General features: G+C 37.6%; 2 protein-coding genes across 7 annotated transcripts in view; one reads left to right on the forward strand and one right to left on the reverse strand.

Moving 5' to 3' along the window:
• LOC131255338 (toMV susceptible protein tm-2-like) overlaps positions 1 to 2,606 on the forward strand; it is a 9,219-nt gene extending 6,613 nt beyond the window's left edge. The window contains exon 4 of the mRNA XM_058256039.1: positions 1,547 to 2,606. Coding sequence (XP_058112022.1) covers positions 1,547 to 1,958 — 412 coding nt within the window. The 3' untranslated portion in view covers positions 1,959 to 2,606. The remainder of the gene's footprint in view (positions 1 to 1,546) is intronic.
• Positions 2,607 to 7,009: 4,403 nt separating this feature from the next.
• Positions 7,010 to 14,522, reverse strand: LOC131256005 (aspartate--tRNA ligase 1, cytoplasmic-like). 6 transcript variants are annotated; one of them, XM_058256998.1, is made up of 5 exons: positions 14,019 to 14,522; positions 12,286 to 12,380; positions 11,270 to 11,873; positions 9,786 to 10,023; positions 7,016 to 7,720 (listed from the first exon to the last, which is right to left on the reverse strand). In XM_058256998.1, exons 3-5 carry the CDS (start codon positions 11,444 to 11,446, stop codon positions 7,668 to 7,670), a joined length of 468 nt encoding a protein of 155 aa, XP_058112981.1. In that variant the 5' UTR covers positions 11,447 to 11,873; positions 12,286 to 12,380; positions 14,019 to 14,522; the 3' UTR covers positions 7,016 to 7,667. The 6 variants fall into 6 exon arrangements, 3 of the variants coding, with proteins under 3 accessions (XP_058112981.1, XP_058112979.1, XP_058112980.1); XM_058256996.1 differs by lacking the exon at positions 14,019 to 14,522 and having other exon boundaries at positions 11,270 to 11,507; positions 11,620 to 13,997; XM_058256997.1 differs by lacking the exon at positions 14,019 to 14,522 and having other exon boundaries at positions 12,286 to 13,995.
• Positions 14,523 to 14,891: the final 369 nt, after the last annotated feature.

Genomic DNA, 14,891 nt, shown 5'->3' on the forward strand with positions numbered 1-14,891 from the left:
AATGGAGAATTTTGTTTATACGAAAATTGGATTGGCTGAAGTGAAAGGTGGTAGAACCAGTATTTAGAACTTGCAAACCCGAACCATTTCCAACAGTTACAGTTTCTGATTCGCGAAAGGGCTGCTGATGAGTGAGATTAGTTGCATCTGATGTAATATGGGCATTGGCGCCACTGTCCATGTACCAAACTTGATTTTCAAAGGTGAGATTAGTCTCAGCCACTATTGCGGCAAGATCTTGAGGAGGGAATTGACCCTGATATGAATAATCAAAGCGGTGAAAACAATCAATAGCAGTATGGCCAGATTTACCACAAATTTGACAAACCGGGCGGTTGTTTGGAAGCTGTGGAGGAGTAGATCAGGTCTGCTGGTGTGGCCGATAATTAGAAGAAATTGCATTCGGCATTTTTGTGGGAGGGAGTGGAGGTCCTTTCTTTTTCACATAAGTAGGGGCCTTAGATTTGTTTGCAGCAAAAGCAAAGTGAGTATTATCTGTACCATGAACAGAAAAATTGACATCCAGAAGATTTTCATAGCCCAGCAATTCAGCTTGAAAGTCTTCAAAGGTGAAGTCAGTTTCACGGGATGCAAAATTAAAAGAGGTGACAAACGGTGTGTATGATGATTGCAAGCTGCTAAGAAGAAAGGAGATCAAGTCTTGATCATTCACAGGCTTACCAGCTGCTGCTAATTGATCGGCAAGATTCTTGGCATTTTCAAGATACTCGGAACAAGATTTGCTACCTTGAGTCAACGTTTGAAGTTGACGTTTAAGATGGGAAATGCGGGAACGAGACTGAGAAGAGAAACGAGTCTGCAGGGCAGTCCAGACTTGCTTAGACGTGTCCAATCCATACAATGTGGAAACAAGTTTTTCCGAAAGAGATGCAAGGATCCATCCAAGGAGACCACCATCTTTCTTCTGCTAAACAACATAGGCAGGATTGAATGAACTAGAGGCAAGATTTTTTGGAGGACAGGTTTTAGTACCATCAATGAAGCCAACTAAGTCGTGTCCTCGGAGGAGATTAAGGAACTGCATTTTCCATGCCAAATAATTGTGGGAGCCATCTAGCTTAACGGAAATAGTAGTGGAAGAGGGTAGAAGGGTAGATGGTGGAAGGATAGGTTCAGGGATGGAGGTGTCATCGGTGTTGGCCATTTGGAGGATGCAGAAGCTGGAGAAAGGATCGGTTGGAAAAGCGTGAGCTTATAGGATGTTAGGCTTTGATACCATGTAAAATACTAACAATTCAATAGAAAGATGAATACAGAGGATATCTTTGGTTTGGCTAACTCACTTGAGCCGTGTAGTTTTCCATTATATTTATAGCTATACAACTGAGAACTGTCAAATGTATAATTAGGAAACAAATATGAGCAAAATAAGGAAACAAACAAATACAATCAATTACACGTTTGTAGGAGAAAGTTATGCCAATAGCTGGATTATTTTGAATTAGTAACAGAATGGATGGAGTGAAGAATTGGTGCAGATGCTCCTGGATTTTCTGCTGAAGATTCTGATAGTCTAACACAGTAGAGATAGAGAAATGCTCGAGAAACCGCAGTTGAAAATTCTCGTTGGAGCTTTTAAATTTCTTAGGGTGATGCATCTCCAAATCCATGGAATCTGTAATCTCCCTGATGAAATTGGGTACTTAATCCACTTGAGGTATCTCTGTCTCAAGGTGCGCTGGTTAAAAAGTCTACCATCCACCATAACCCGCCTCTCCAATTTACAGACTCTCAATCTACGGCATACAAACGTCAACAAGCTACCAGATGATGTATGGAAGATGAAACAGTTGCGGCATCTACGGCTATCGAAAACTTCAGAGAAATGTAAAATCAGTGAAAGCATGCAACTCCATCGCTTAAGCTATCTCCAGACTCTAGAAGTAGTAGAGGCAGGCAGCTGGATAGAAGAAGGTTTGGATAGAAGACCAATTTGAGAGAATTGGGAATAGTGGGAGATTTCAAAATGTCATTATCCCATTCCCTTTGTAAATTGAACCATCTTAGATCATTGTGGCTAGAGTTGAGTTGGGGATGCAACTCGATTCTACCTTTGGCGTCCTTCTCAAATCATCAGCATCTGTATAATATGAGTTTGAGTGGAATGTTAGAGAAATTACCATCCCTGCATGAATTCCCACCTAACCTCACCCAGCTAAAGTTGGAGCAGTCCCAGTTAGAACAAGATCCAATGGGAGTGCCAGAGAAGCTGCCGTACCTTCGAATGCTTACGTTGTGTGATGTGGGATCTTTCAAGGAAATGTTCTGCTCTGTTGGAGGGTTTCCTCGGCTTGACCATTTTTGGATTCTTAACTTGGCTGAATTAGAGGAGTGGAGAGTGGAGGAAGGATCGATGTCCAATCTTAGATTCTTAGACATTCTTAAGTGCAGAAGATTGAAAATGGTTCCTGATGGATTGGGACATGTCACCACCCTTTGAGAATTGGTGATAAAAAAGATGCCGGAAGAATTCAAAGAAAGGGTGAGAGAGGAGGGAGAGGACTGGTTCAAGATCCAACGCATACCCTCTCTTATCATCAAAGGCCACTAAGGATGGCTTCTTTTTTTTTTTTTTCCTCCTTTTTTTTCTTCTTTCTTTTTTCTTTTTATACATTTCGCTGTATGACTTCAATGTAGCGTTATTTCTTTTTGAATCCGGATCCTTTGCTTGCCAAACAGGATTTTCCTGTTTTCATGCATTGTGATTGGTCCACATCATCACTGACGCTATCAACACTGCTGCATTAAATGCAGTATGTGATAATGTGGCCCGATCACATAGCAACAAACATGTTTTTTCCTGTTTGTGGGAAACAGGGGATCCGGCTTCATTTCTGAAACATTTTGTATTTCGGTCTCTCCGTCTCTCTCTCATTCCTAATTCAGTTACAATGTAGAAGAAGAAGAAGAGAATTTGAGGGGAAAATTGAATTTTTTGTATTTCATTGAGAGGGGAACCTATGGATATATAAAAGCGATTTGGCCAAAAAAGGAAAAAATGACAACCAATTAATCCTAATAAAATCTAATACGAAAGGAAACACAAAAAAGAAGTTAAAATTTTCCTGATATACAAAGGGAATATAATTTTGTCTAATATTCTCTCCTCAAGCTAGCATGTGATGATCTATAATACCAAACTTGCCGAGTAAAAGATAAAATTTGTTGTGACTAAGGACTGTGGTGAAAATGTCTGCAAGTTATTGACTGATAGGCACATAAGAAGTGTGTAGAACTCCGGAGGATATCTTTTCACTGATAAGATGACAATAAATCTTTATATGTTTGGTTCGTTCATGAATTGTGGCATTTGGGTTCTTGAAGGGAAAAATGATCTTGACGAATGTGACATCTCTAGAGGTGGAGATGCATTTACACTCAAGATCATAAACTTGATATCCACGTTGACCAAAAGTATACCTTAGAAAAATGCATTGAGGCATGAGGTGTAAATTTATGATGATGGGAATGAAGAGTGTGGACATATCATAAACATCTAAAAACTTACAGATGATCATGAGATGATTTACAGCTAAAAAGCATTACATATGGGGTTTCCCATCTATATTGGGTGTTGGCATTCAATTAATGAGGTAATTGGCAGTCGAAATACATCCCCCAAAACGATAAAGATAAATTGGCTTGGAAGCGCAATGCACAGGCAACTTCAAGGAGGTGTTGATATTTGCATTCAACTAATCCCATTTTGTTGCATTTCAATGCAAGTATGCTGGTGAAAGATGCTCTATTTTTAGAGGAAAGTTTGTACTGAATGTGAAAGAAAGTTTGCTCCATTGTCAGTGAATTTAGTGGAGCTTATATGCACAAAAGTTTTTGAATAAATGCACAGAAGTTTTTGAAGAGGAGATATGCTTTATATTTAAAGTGAATAAGATCAAAACCCTAGTGCAATGAGAATAATCATCTACAATTATGAGAAAGTAATGTGCACCAATTTGTAATAGTCACCCCAAATGTCATAATGTATTAAATCAAATGTAATAACCCAAAATTTTTGTACATAAATAGGCATACAAGTGCTCTTCCATATGCGTATTTTAGCAAATAATTTTTTTAAAAAGATACATAGATGTGTTCGTACATGCACACTCATCAAGTAGATAACCTCTGTAAAAAAAAACAATGATGGCTTAAATCATATATGCCGACAATATGATTCGACACAAATGTGTAGTGTTCCCATCAGTGGACAAGTATGCTTTTGCACCAGCTGATCCTTATGGTAGTGCCCATCTCATGAACAGCTGGAATATCATACACACTTGGCACGTTGGTAGGTAGAGTTCACATGAAACAGATTGTATGTGATTATTCATTTCATTTAAATCAATAAACGTAAATGTCAACAACTAATTCATTTAAAAAACTAACTAAAAATTACACTAAGATTTGGGGTGAAATCAGTACAGTACCTGGACCTTTTAACAATGAAACAAGATTAGTAACATCTAAAATTTTCCAAGTCAGTGCTAATCTAATTCAAGCTTCGAAGTCAGGTGCAAGCTTCTTGTTTGCCTATAGAAGGAAAAAAAAAAGCAAAAAAGCAAAAAAGAAAGAAAAGAGGAAGGAATAATGGCAACAATCAGCATTGAATAGGATATGGTCCACCAATCATTGGCGAGGACTATCCAATCCATGCAAATTGTAGATAGTGATCCACCCACAGTGGTACTCACCCCATGAACGATATGGATCAAGGATGTTTCAGCACCCACAGTGGTACACACTCCATGAACAAGGACTATCCAATCCATCTAATCTGCCCTTTGTTTGCCCTTTTTATGTAGTTGGCCCAATTTTAGCATGTGAAGAGTTTGCTGTCTAAAATCAAGTTACAAAGGTCTGAAGATTGAAAGAGAATCCAATTTTCACCATGACAATTGCTACCTAATTACAATTCGGGATTAGGGAAAAATATATTTTAAAGAGCTCACAATAGTCAGACTCATTGCTCAAATCCTACACAGGTCAAATCAGTGAAAAAAAAGAAAGAAAACAACACATCATGAGCACTGAAATTTTAGCAGAGCCTGTAAATTTACCATGAATGGTGGTCACAATTCAATAAAAATTAGCACGTCCGTAGAGCACAATTCAACAAGAAATATATGATCTTGGATGATTCAAAATCAAGAGAGACCAGCCATCAGAAAATACAAAATCCACATATGGAATCAGGTTGGGAAATTGTAATTTAGAGAATTTGAGGATATAATTCTTCCCTCATTCCATTAATTTATAATGAGAAAATTGCACAAAAATAGCAAATATGGAATACAAATATGTTAAAGACTATAAGGTAGTCGCAGGAGCATACAAAGATATATTCAACAACATTACCTCAAAGAGTGAAAACACAGCAAAAAAATAGGAAAAGGCCGACGGCTAAAAACCGTCAGTGTTTCTCATTAAAAAAATTACACGAATTGCTAATCCATCGATTTTCTGATAGGTGAAGTAGCCACATTCGATTCAATAGGTTCAAATGAGTAGACAAAACAGTGCCACACGTGGATGTAAATGTGCCATAGTGGGCATATGACTTCCACAACGTATAAACAATCAAATCGTTGTTAGGTGATTTATCAGCAGCATGCATGTGGATGTAAATGTGCCATACTGGGCATATGACTTCCACAATGTATAAACAATCAAATCGTTGTTAGGTGATTTATCAGCAACATGCATGTGGACTTGAAGTAAGACTACAAGTGCATGTGCATACAAATGTAATCATACAAGAATTTCCACTGAAGATCGCATATCTGGTAACCTGTAGTCACTCACTTTCTTTAACCACTTGAAACACCTCTTAGCAAATCATCACCAACTAGAGTATCTGAACAGTCAAAGTCCAAGCACTCATGATGTAATCTGTTGTGAGGCTATGCCTCTTGCCTCCCAACTAATGATGCCTGTGCAGTGTTGTTTTGAAATATATATATATATAAAAACAAAAACTAAACAAATATATCAAGATTTCTATACTTAACAAGGTGGGTAGAGGTTTGGATGATGACCTTCATAAATGCATCGATTGCTGGAATTGGTCTTATGTTCTAATGGTTTTTTTCACCAAGAGTGAAAAAACCACACCGGAAATAATCAATGTATGTTGATATTGTCTTTAAATCAATACCACATGCCACTGCCCGAGTTGCCAAAAACTCAGGAATCGTGTACACACTGAGCTCCCGAAATGATCTCCTCACCTTCAAGAAAAGCCAAAACAAGTTAACACTAAAGAACAAAGAGAATGCAGCATTTCTTATTCTCCTAAGAAAACACTACCAACATTTCCCTTACTAAAAAGTGATTACCTGGTCTAGCAATGTTTTTTTTTTTTTTTAAAAAAAGGGGTGTGTTTGGAAGCTCCTGGTTCCTAACACGATTCAATAGAGCCACAAAGTGTAGGTGAGGCATGTTCTGGACCTTCCTCTACGGAACTCACTAGGGATTTGGGGTGGAAAAATCAGGAAAATGGAAGCCTGCTTAATGCAGGTTTCAATTTCTATGCCACGCGAATGCCGCTCTGTCAACAGCTATTTGGCACTAAATCCAAACACTACATCAGGCATTTCCTTTTTAATCCTTCAGAACATATGAAAGTTCCAGAGCATGAATCAAGGATTGCAGTTCAAGGTGAGGCTGGTGTAAATTGACTACATATTCACATGGAATTGTGGTTTGCATACCTTGAATGAAGACATCAAATGAATTACTGTAATCTGGGTCATCATAACATGGCATGGTGTAAAATGGCCTGACAGCCAATGGATAGCGGTGAAGTACATAGAACTCGGTATCGTACCCTTACACAAGTATGATAATCATTGCTTTATTTAAAAAATAAAATAAAATGGATACTACCAAAAAGTGAGTGTGTGTGTGTGTGTGTGTGTGTGTGAGAGAGAGAGAGAGAGAGAGAGAGAGAGAGAGAGAGAGAGAGAGAGAGAGAGAGAGAGAGTAGAACAAACTGCCCCAATTTTCTTTCCAACTCCATATCTAGATCCCCCAACGGATCAACTTTGATGCCAGCATCCTATGCATACAAGTTATAGCTGCATTGTTAGCATAAAAGATGTGCAGACCACAAATGGAATGTCAATGAACTATTTGTATGTGTGTGTTTGGATTTAATATTGAATTGAACTGCATTTTCTAATCTAACAAAATGGAAATAAACAAATCATAGTGTCCTTCATTAGCATTCATATTGAGGGTCTCTACTCCAAATGCATTTATATTAGTTTCGAGTTGGACATGAGAGAAACATGCGTGCATTACAAGACCTATTTTCTCATATATATAGTAACTATGAAAAGATTTTTTTTTTTCTCTGGGTTAAATTGAAATTCCTAAGTTTAACTCATTTGTCCTTCCAAATAGATGTAGCATTGGGCTATGGGCCACCCATCAGTGAAAATTTTGGGCATGTTCTCTAGTTTAACATGCCTACAATGTCCAACACCAACTAGCATCAATCTCTAAGTAACATCGGCCTAAGTTTCATACCATGTCGTAAGGCATGCACCTATCAACCATAACAATATCAAACCAAAGTAAACAAATACGGTTGACGATGTGAGAAAGAGAAGTTGGGAACCAATCAGCATAGAGATTCCTTAAGCATTTGAACCCCTTCTTGGAAATTGAGTTGCAAAGTCTTCGGCAAGTACTGCCTCACCTAATTAAAAAAATCAGTAAACACAGAAACAAAGATCATCTTTCTATTGATAAAAGGGCAAGACATATATAGTTTATAACAAAGGCAAACAGTAAATGATCAATGGAGACAACGAGAATATAGACCTGACGCAGGGGAGGACGTGAGCTCGAGCACCGTCTTCCTCAAGAGGATAATTATTCCGAATCCACAGAACTTCTCTGGACTCCTCGGAGACTTCTCGAATCTGCGAGGAATGAAAGCAGAAAATAGAAATAAATTCTAATAAATTCGAAATTGATTAATGAATGAGTAAAAATGAGTTCACAACCCTTTAAATAGGGGTACCAAGCAATATGAAAGAAATCAGACTCAAACTGCAACTCAAACTCCTAGAATCCGCGACTTACTATAAATAGTGAACTTACTATTTATAGACGATCGTGATGTCTACTAGTGCGCAATGTTTTCGGCCAAAAATAGTAAGTATCCTATTTGGCTTCACCAAACCGTTCTCCTAATTATTCTAAGCTCTTTTCACGTTGGGCGCAACTCCTAAAGCCCGACGGATGAAGAGTTATAATCAAACTAAAACTTACTATTTATAGTAAAAACGAAATTAAAACAGGGAAACGACCGTCGATCAAGGGGTTTTTCACAATTCCGGGCTGCGTAACCTAGCATAGCGGGGTTGGTTGGCTAAAGTAGCTCGTTCTACCCCAAAATCATATATTTTACGTCAGATAACTTATTCCGGATTGCGAGATACGCCCAATCTAAGGTCTGATGGTCCGAATCACTCCTGTCGTCGACCGGGCCTTTTATGATCCATCTTGGCCATGAAATTGTCCGCGACCCGCTCTACATCAAGACCAAATTCAACATTTCGAAACTCATAATAGCAAAGAAAATTGACCTTCAAAGGTTTAAATGGATACTGCCACCTAATTACCTCGAGTTCCTTCTGGCATTTCTCGTTCAAATTGTCAAACTTTGTAATGAATAAATGGTGGACATGTCTAGGATCTGTAGGTGCACAGATAATGTGGACATTAATGGTGCACCCTTTAGAGTGTACCAGAGGAGGAGGCGTTGCCGACAGAATACCGGAGCGAAGGAGTTGATGTAGATGTACGCCGTGTCCATCAGACCTACTTTCTGATGCGCTATAAGTGCAGGAACGGCATGACCACACCCTGACCACAGATCCATGGGTCGGATTTCAAACCCTGCCACACGGGTGTTTTAGTTTTAGATGCTTTTTTGTTCTTTTTTCTTGTTTTAGGGGCTTTATTGTACTTTCTTTATTTTTTTTCATCTTTTTGTTATTTTTCTTATTTTCAAGGGCTTTAGTGCACTTTTACTTTTTTGCATGACTTCTATATACATTGTGAGAAACCTTATTTTAATTATTATTGAATGAATAAATATATCATATCTTTTCTTCCTCTTTCATCAAGAGATTAGGGTTTCAGTATTGGCCCTTAGGTGTTGAGGATTCCACCATGATTTTAGGTTTCCTTCTTTCCAGATCTTTAATGTGCAGGAAAAGGTAAGAATCACCCGCCTTCTTTTCTTTTAATTATAAAGGACATGTACTTTCTTCATCTCGAACCCTTCATTCTTCACCCCTCTCTAAATATCCCATTCTACTTTGAACGGAAAAGAGGGATGGTTAGTCAGTAGAATCAGATTCAAACTTGACCGTGGACTGACTTATGCTAGATCTGGGATATCCCCATATCCCTAAGTCTTCCATTTTTACTGTTTACATGTTTTTATGCTAAGATGCATGATCCTGACGGAATGACCTCATCTTTGTATTGAGCTTTATCTAATCCCTTTGATTGAAAACGGTTAGTTAATTCATATATTTATTTGAACATTCTTTAACCTAATTATTATACATGCATTTAGGATTAGGTCATCACATGTCCTTGCATTAACAGATGATTTCTTACCAATGAATTTACATAGGCCAACTCCCAATGGCCACCAAAAAAAAACTCAAAATACAACCTCACCTGAAATTAGTGCTCTTCAATCTCCATTTCAAAGTCAAGGCTAGTGAACTCACACAAATGTCTATGCGTGCAGGAATCCTCCACTCTGAAAACAGGACCGATCTCAAAAACATGTCCAAAATCACCGCAAATTGATATTTTCTTGTGAAGCTGAGGTGACTGTGCTAGGCAAGCAGGCTTCCCTTTGTAGTCTGGTTTGAAAATAGCTGAACCACCTTCACTTGCACCTACTATCAACTTTGGAGTCTGGATCTCAACAAAATCTTCATATAACAAAAATTGCCTGAATATCTGAACAATGTGAGTGGATTCAGAACCACGACTTCCAATTTTTACTCAATTTATGTACAAAAGAGATAAAAATCAAGAAAAGAAATAATAAAAATAAAATTCCAATGGAAAAATATAGGAGTTGTCTAAGTATGAAAATAATACAGAAGCAGAGCAGTATAGTTTCCATCAACCACAACGGCAAGTTTTATGAGATTCAACTTTATGTGCTACTCCAAATTTACAGGTAGAGGTATGACTTGTGAGCAATTGCATCTTGCAATTCATATGCACCATAAAATGAAGCAACTCCCATGCATTGAGACGTGGTCAGTATGACCACTGGGCTGGACATCCTCCTGGTGCCCTCCCACCCCAGGATTGACCTGATAATTGCTTTGATTGGATTATCCTAACCATCCCAATCAATAGGTTTCTGGCTGCTGAATATGGAGCATAGCCATTTTTTAACAGTTGATGTATAGGCATCTGATCAGATGGTAAGGTTCATAGCAACCCAAGGTGCAGTCCACCAGGTGGATTGTAGACAATCGTTCCAATTATCAATCTGGACTGTCTGGAAACCATTGGACTACTGAAGGTGCACTAGATCCTCCCTCTCTCCCTCCCCTCCTCCCAGCCTTTGTCTCATTTCATGTTAATAAAATTCTCTCATTACCATTCAAATAAAAAGGTACTCTATAAATAAGGCCAAAGGCCAAATGCACATTCAACTCTTTATGATATAAATTGAAGATTGCTTTCTATTAGGGTAGAAGATATTGGGATTGAAGTCTAGCATACGGCTAGAGGACTGGAGTTTTGACTTGGTCTATTTCTCTCTATTTTAGATTTTATTCCTAAATCTAGCATGAATCTTCAGCACTGTTATTTATTTATTTCAGTCCTTTGGATGCATATATTTTGGTATCAACTAAGTTTCATTCCTTGGGATTCGTTTTCTTTTATTTTGCTTTTTTATTTCCCAATCCTACCTCACCAGCAAATCCTAAAATTTTCCCAATTCTCTAATCCAAGGTTGAGAAGCTTTCCAATTTCCTATTTATTTTTATTTTCTATTTCGTCAGTGAAGAAATTTTGTGGCTTGATCGTAAATAAAAAATAAAAATCCATAGGGTATCCAAATCATCGAGATTATCCCTTTATGATTTAATCATGTCATTCACATGGGATGTGGTTACTAGTTATTGCAACACATTCTCTAACAAATGGACAGGAATTTGAAACAAATTACTGAATTACCAACCTGCTGTGATTTCCCTTTGATCTGAACTTGGGGAATGGTGGCAATCGCTTTGATATCAATAATTAATTCCCAGTTGATCCCAGCTGCAAACCTCACCATCTGCCTGCTGACCAATTCCGGAGTGAGGGTCAAAATGCATTGCACGGTATAACCTCCCCTCAGCACCAGAAATGCCATGTTCTTACCGACGGCCCAGATCGTCTGGGCCCGACCTCTGATTAGGACCTTGAACTTGCATCTGACCTCTGAGTTGGCAGAACTCTCTACCCATCTCCTTGGTAAGGTGCTAAAACCCAACTAACAAACAGTAACAAGAACCAGGAATGCTCAAGATGACAGCACAAAAATACCTCGTGAGTGAGCGTACAGATAGAAATTTCCAAATGCCCTAGCTAATCCAAAGTCCGCAAGCTTCAGTGCATTAGTGCATCTATCTATCAGCAAATTCTAAGGTTTCAAATCTCGGTGAAGAACCCTATCAGAGTGGCAGTAAGCAATACTGTGCAGCAGAATAAAAAATCTCAATACAATGACTAATATCTTGAAAAAAATCTACAAACCTATTTTATTTGATATTCGAACTTCTTCAATTTGCACCATTAGCCTACTGACATTAACAGATCAGCTAAAAAGAAAAACATGACGGCATAGTTTTGAAAAATTATAAAGCATGGGATGATGTGTTATGATTCTTTAACCCTGTAGTCATTTTTAAGATGAGAAAAAAGCAACCAAAGATGTAAGAAGTGTCTGAATCAAATTACAAATCCATGCAGCAGACTTATTCCCATTTGAATGTCTGAATGAATGATCGAAATTGAAATAGATAAGTCTTAATGTCAAGAACAGAGGATAGTTAATGTACATGAGAGAGAGAGAGAGAGGCATACAAATGAAGATTTTTACAAGTAGAAATAAGTTAGCACAAATGGCCATGAGATTACAGCTAATAGATCAAGATACTATAATTCGGCAATCAAGAAATTATCAATTTCTAAGATTGTGTGATTAACTACCTTGTGACAGTGCCCATAGATCGTCCCCAAAGACCTATGCATGAAATTTTTGGGTTGCTTCGTAGATAGGACACCACAGTTCTAAGATCATCTTTCTGACATATAGATAAACAAACACATCAAAAACTTGAGCACATGTAAATACCACAAGATTAGGCGAAGTTGGGGATGAAGAAATTGTTTTTTTTTTTTTTTTAAAAATAAAATAAACTAATGAGATGTTGATAAAGTGTCTACAGCTAGATATAGAGATGACAGAGGGATATAGAAGTGGATTCCAAAAATGGGAAAATAAGCCATGCGGTACATCAAAACAGAGGATTCAAATTAGCAAGATCCTCAATTTCCAACACCTGCCTTGATTGGTTTCCAAAAAAACACTAGTCATTTCATCCTCTGCATCATCTATTTAGCCATAGGAACATAAAAGAAAAAATAACCATTTCAGCTATAAAAAAAAGAGAGAGAATCAGCTAATGAATGCAATCATATCAAGTTATCAAGCCAATTCCAGCAAAAGGCCAGTTCTTGAATTCTTGGCCTGAGGGATAGCTTACAAATCCCAAGGGAAACTTGCATATTTCTTTAATTTGTCATATAAATTGACATTCCAAGGTAATGAATTCCAAGTTCCCAAGCACATTTTTAGATTCTGCAGAATTTTATTCCCAGTTTCCAGACATAACCAACAGATTCAATTTCTCAGAGAATTTGCTAAATTCTAGGTTGTCAAATGATCCCTAAAACACATAGCTAGCAAAATTTGTACTGTATATGAAAAAAGAAGCCTCTATATAGAAGCAAGTACTTTATCTGTGTTCATGGGTGGTCCCCACCATGCAGTCTCTTTCCCACAATCAAGATGATCTGTTTTGTGGCAACATTTGATTAAAAAATCAATGCACAGCGTTCAATCTAGTGCCATAATTCATTGGAACCCACTCTTAAGGTTGAGACTCTAGGGCCATTCATAGGTAGAACCACTCTTAACATGTGGTAGCTCAACAATTCAAGCAACCTCACTCATCATGTGGTCATGCATCTCACAAAGCCATGGCGTTGGCACACACGTGGATATAGTTGGGATACCTTGCCATAACTAATCCACCAGATATTAATACGTTTTTCATCCCAAGCAGTGGTGGACTAGGGGTGAGATGATGATACATACCATCTGTTTGAGGGGGAAGAATCTAATGTGGTAGGGCCATCTTTCCACAACACAACTAGCAGGTTGAATTATCAATCTGGTTTATCCATCTACTAGGCCTTATCATGTAGAACTCATCCCTATTAGACAATCCTATTTACCACCTTTCTTCGATTTACTCCACTGAGTATTTCAGTGTCAATCTTTCATTTTTCCTTTGGCTTGATGGCCATGATTAGATGGATAGGAATTTCTAATAGGTGTGATTTTGATACATGCGCCATAAATCAGTATATGGGTTGACCTGATTGGTACAAAACTGTGCCATGTGTACTGTATTATATATGGTCCTACTATAGTTTGATTCCTATTGCTCTACTTTATCATCTGTTCATGGTATTTTCTACTATTTCTCAAACTCAAAATTGAAATTGAAAAATAAAAATGAACAAAGAAAAAAAAAGGGGGGGTAAGAGAGGAGTGGCCTAGTAGACCTACACTCTTCCTCGGCCTAAACCAGCAGAATAATATCTCAGAAAATAGGGAAAAATCAAGAATCTAGAACTAAGAATCGAGGATTTACCTTTGTTTGTGTGGAAATCGAGAATGGAACTGATTGAAGTGGTCATACACATATATTCTCCAGAAACCTTATAAAATAATATAAATCATCATAGAAACTATATAAAGAAGAAAGAAAAAGCTATATGGAATCAATAGCAAAGCAACATAGGAAGGGAAATTTTTTTTACCTTTGTTCCAAGCATAAAACCTTGTTAGCAATTGGGTATTGCATTTGAAACAGTTTTTTGAATAAGGAGCCGTCCCGTTTCTTCCCGTGGAATGATAAGTTACTTCCTTGACTAAAGATATGTGAATGGTATCATGGCGTGGACTCTTGCTGTTTTTTTCTTTCTTAGACATCTATTTGTTGGCCACCATGAAAAGGTGAGGACATCCCATCCACTGTAGCCATCCATCTATTTGGATCAGGAACCATGGCTCAACTTGTAAAAACTTAAAAACTTGAACAGAGCTATACAATATTTTGGGTTGAGCTATACTTGAATCAATTTTTTTTTTTTTTTTTTTTTTTTTTTTGTTGTTGAAATTGTGATGGTAAAATAGTGTGGGGTTTCTTTCATTTCTGTCTGTTTCTGAGAATGAGGATTCTTTTGTTGACTTTGAATGAAATCTGATTGAACATGGGGACTTGGTTCTTCTTAATTTCTGGTTTTTGGTTGATATGATTGCATGGTGGAAAAAAGAACATGGTTATGTGGATAAAAATGAAATAATAAAATAAGTGCAATGTGCATATGTGTGTGCATCATAGCTATCAAAATCATTCACCTAGACATTTCAATGGGTGCACAACTACTATGCGTATACTGTCCTGGTGGCTTGATACAATCATGTACGAAATTCAAAAGGATTGTAGTTCAATTTTGAAAAT

This window comes from Magnolia sinica, chromosome 9, assembly GCF_029962835.1.
Source record: "Magnolia sinica isolate HGM2019 chromosome 9, MsV1, whole genome shotgun sequence".
Taxonomy (NCBI): domain Eukaryota; kingdom Viridiplantae; phylum Streptophyta; class Magnoliopsida; order Magnoliales; family Magnoliaceae; genus Magnolia; species Magnolia sinica.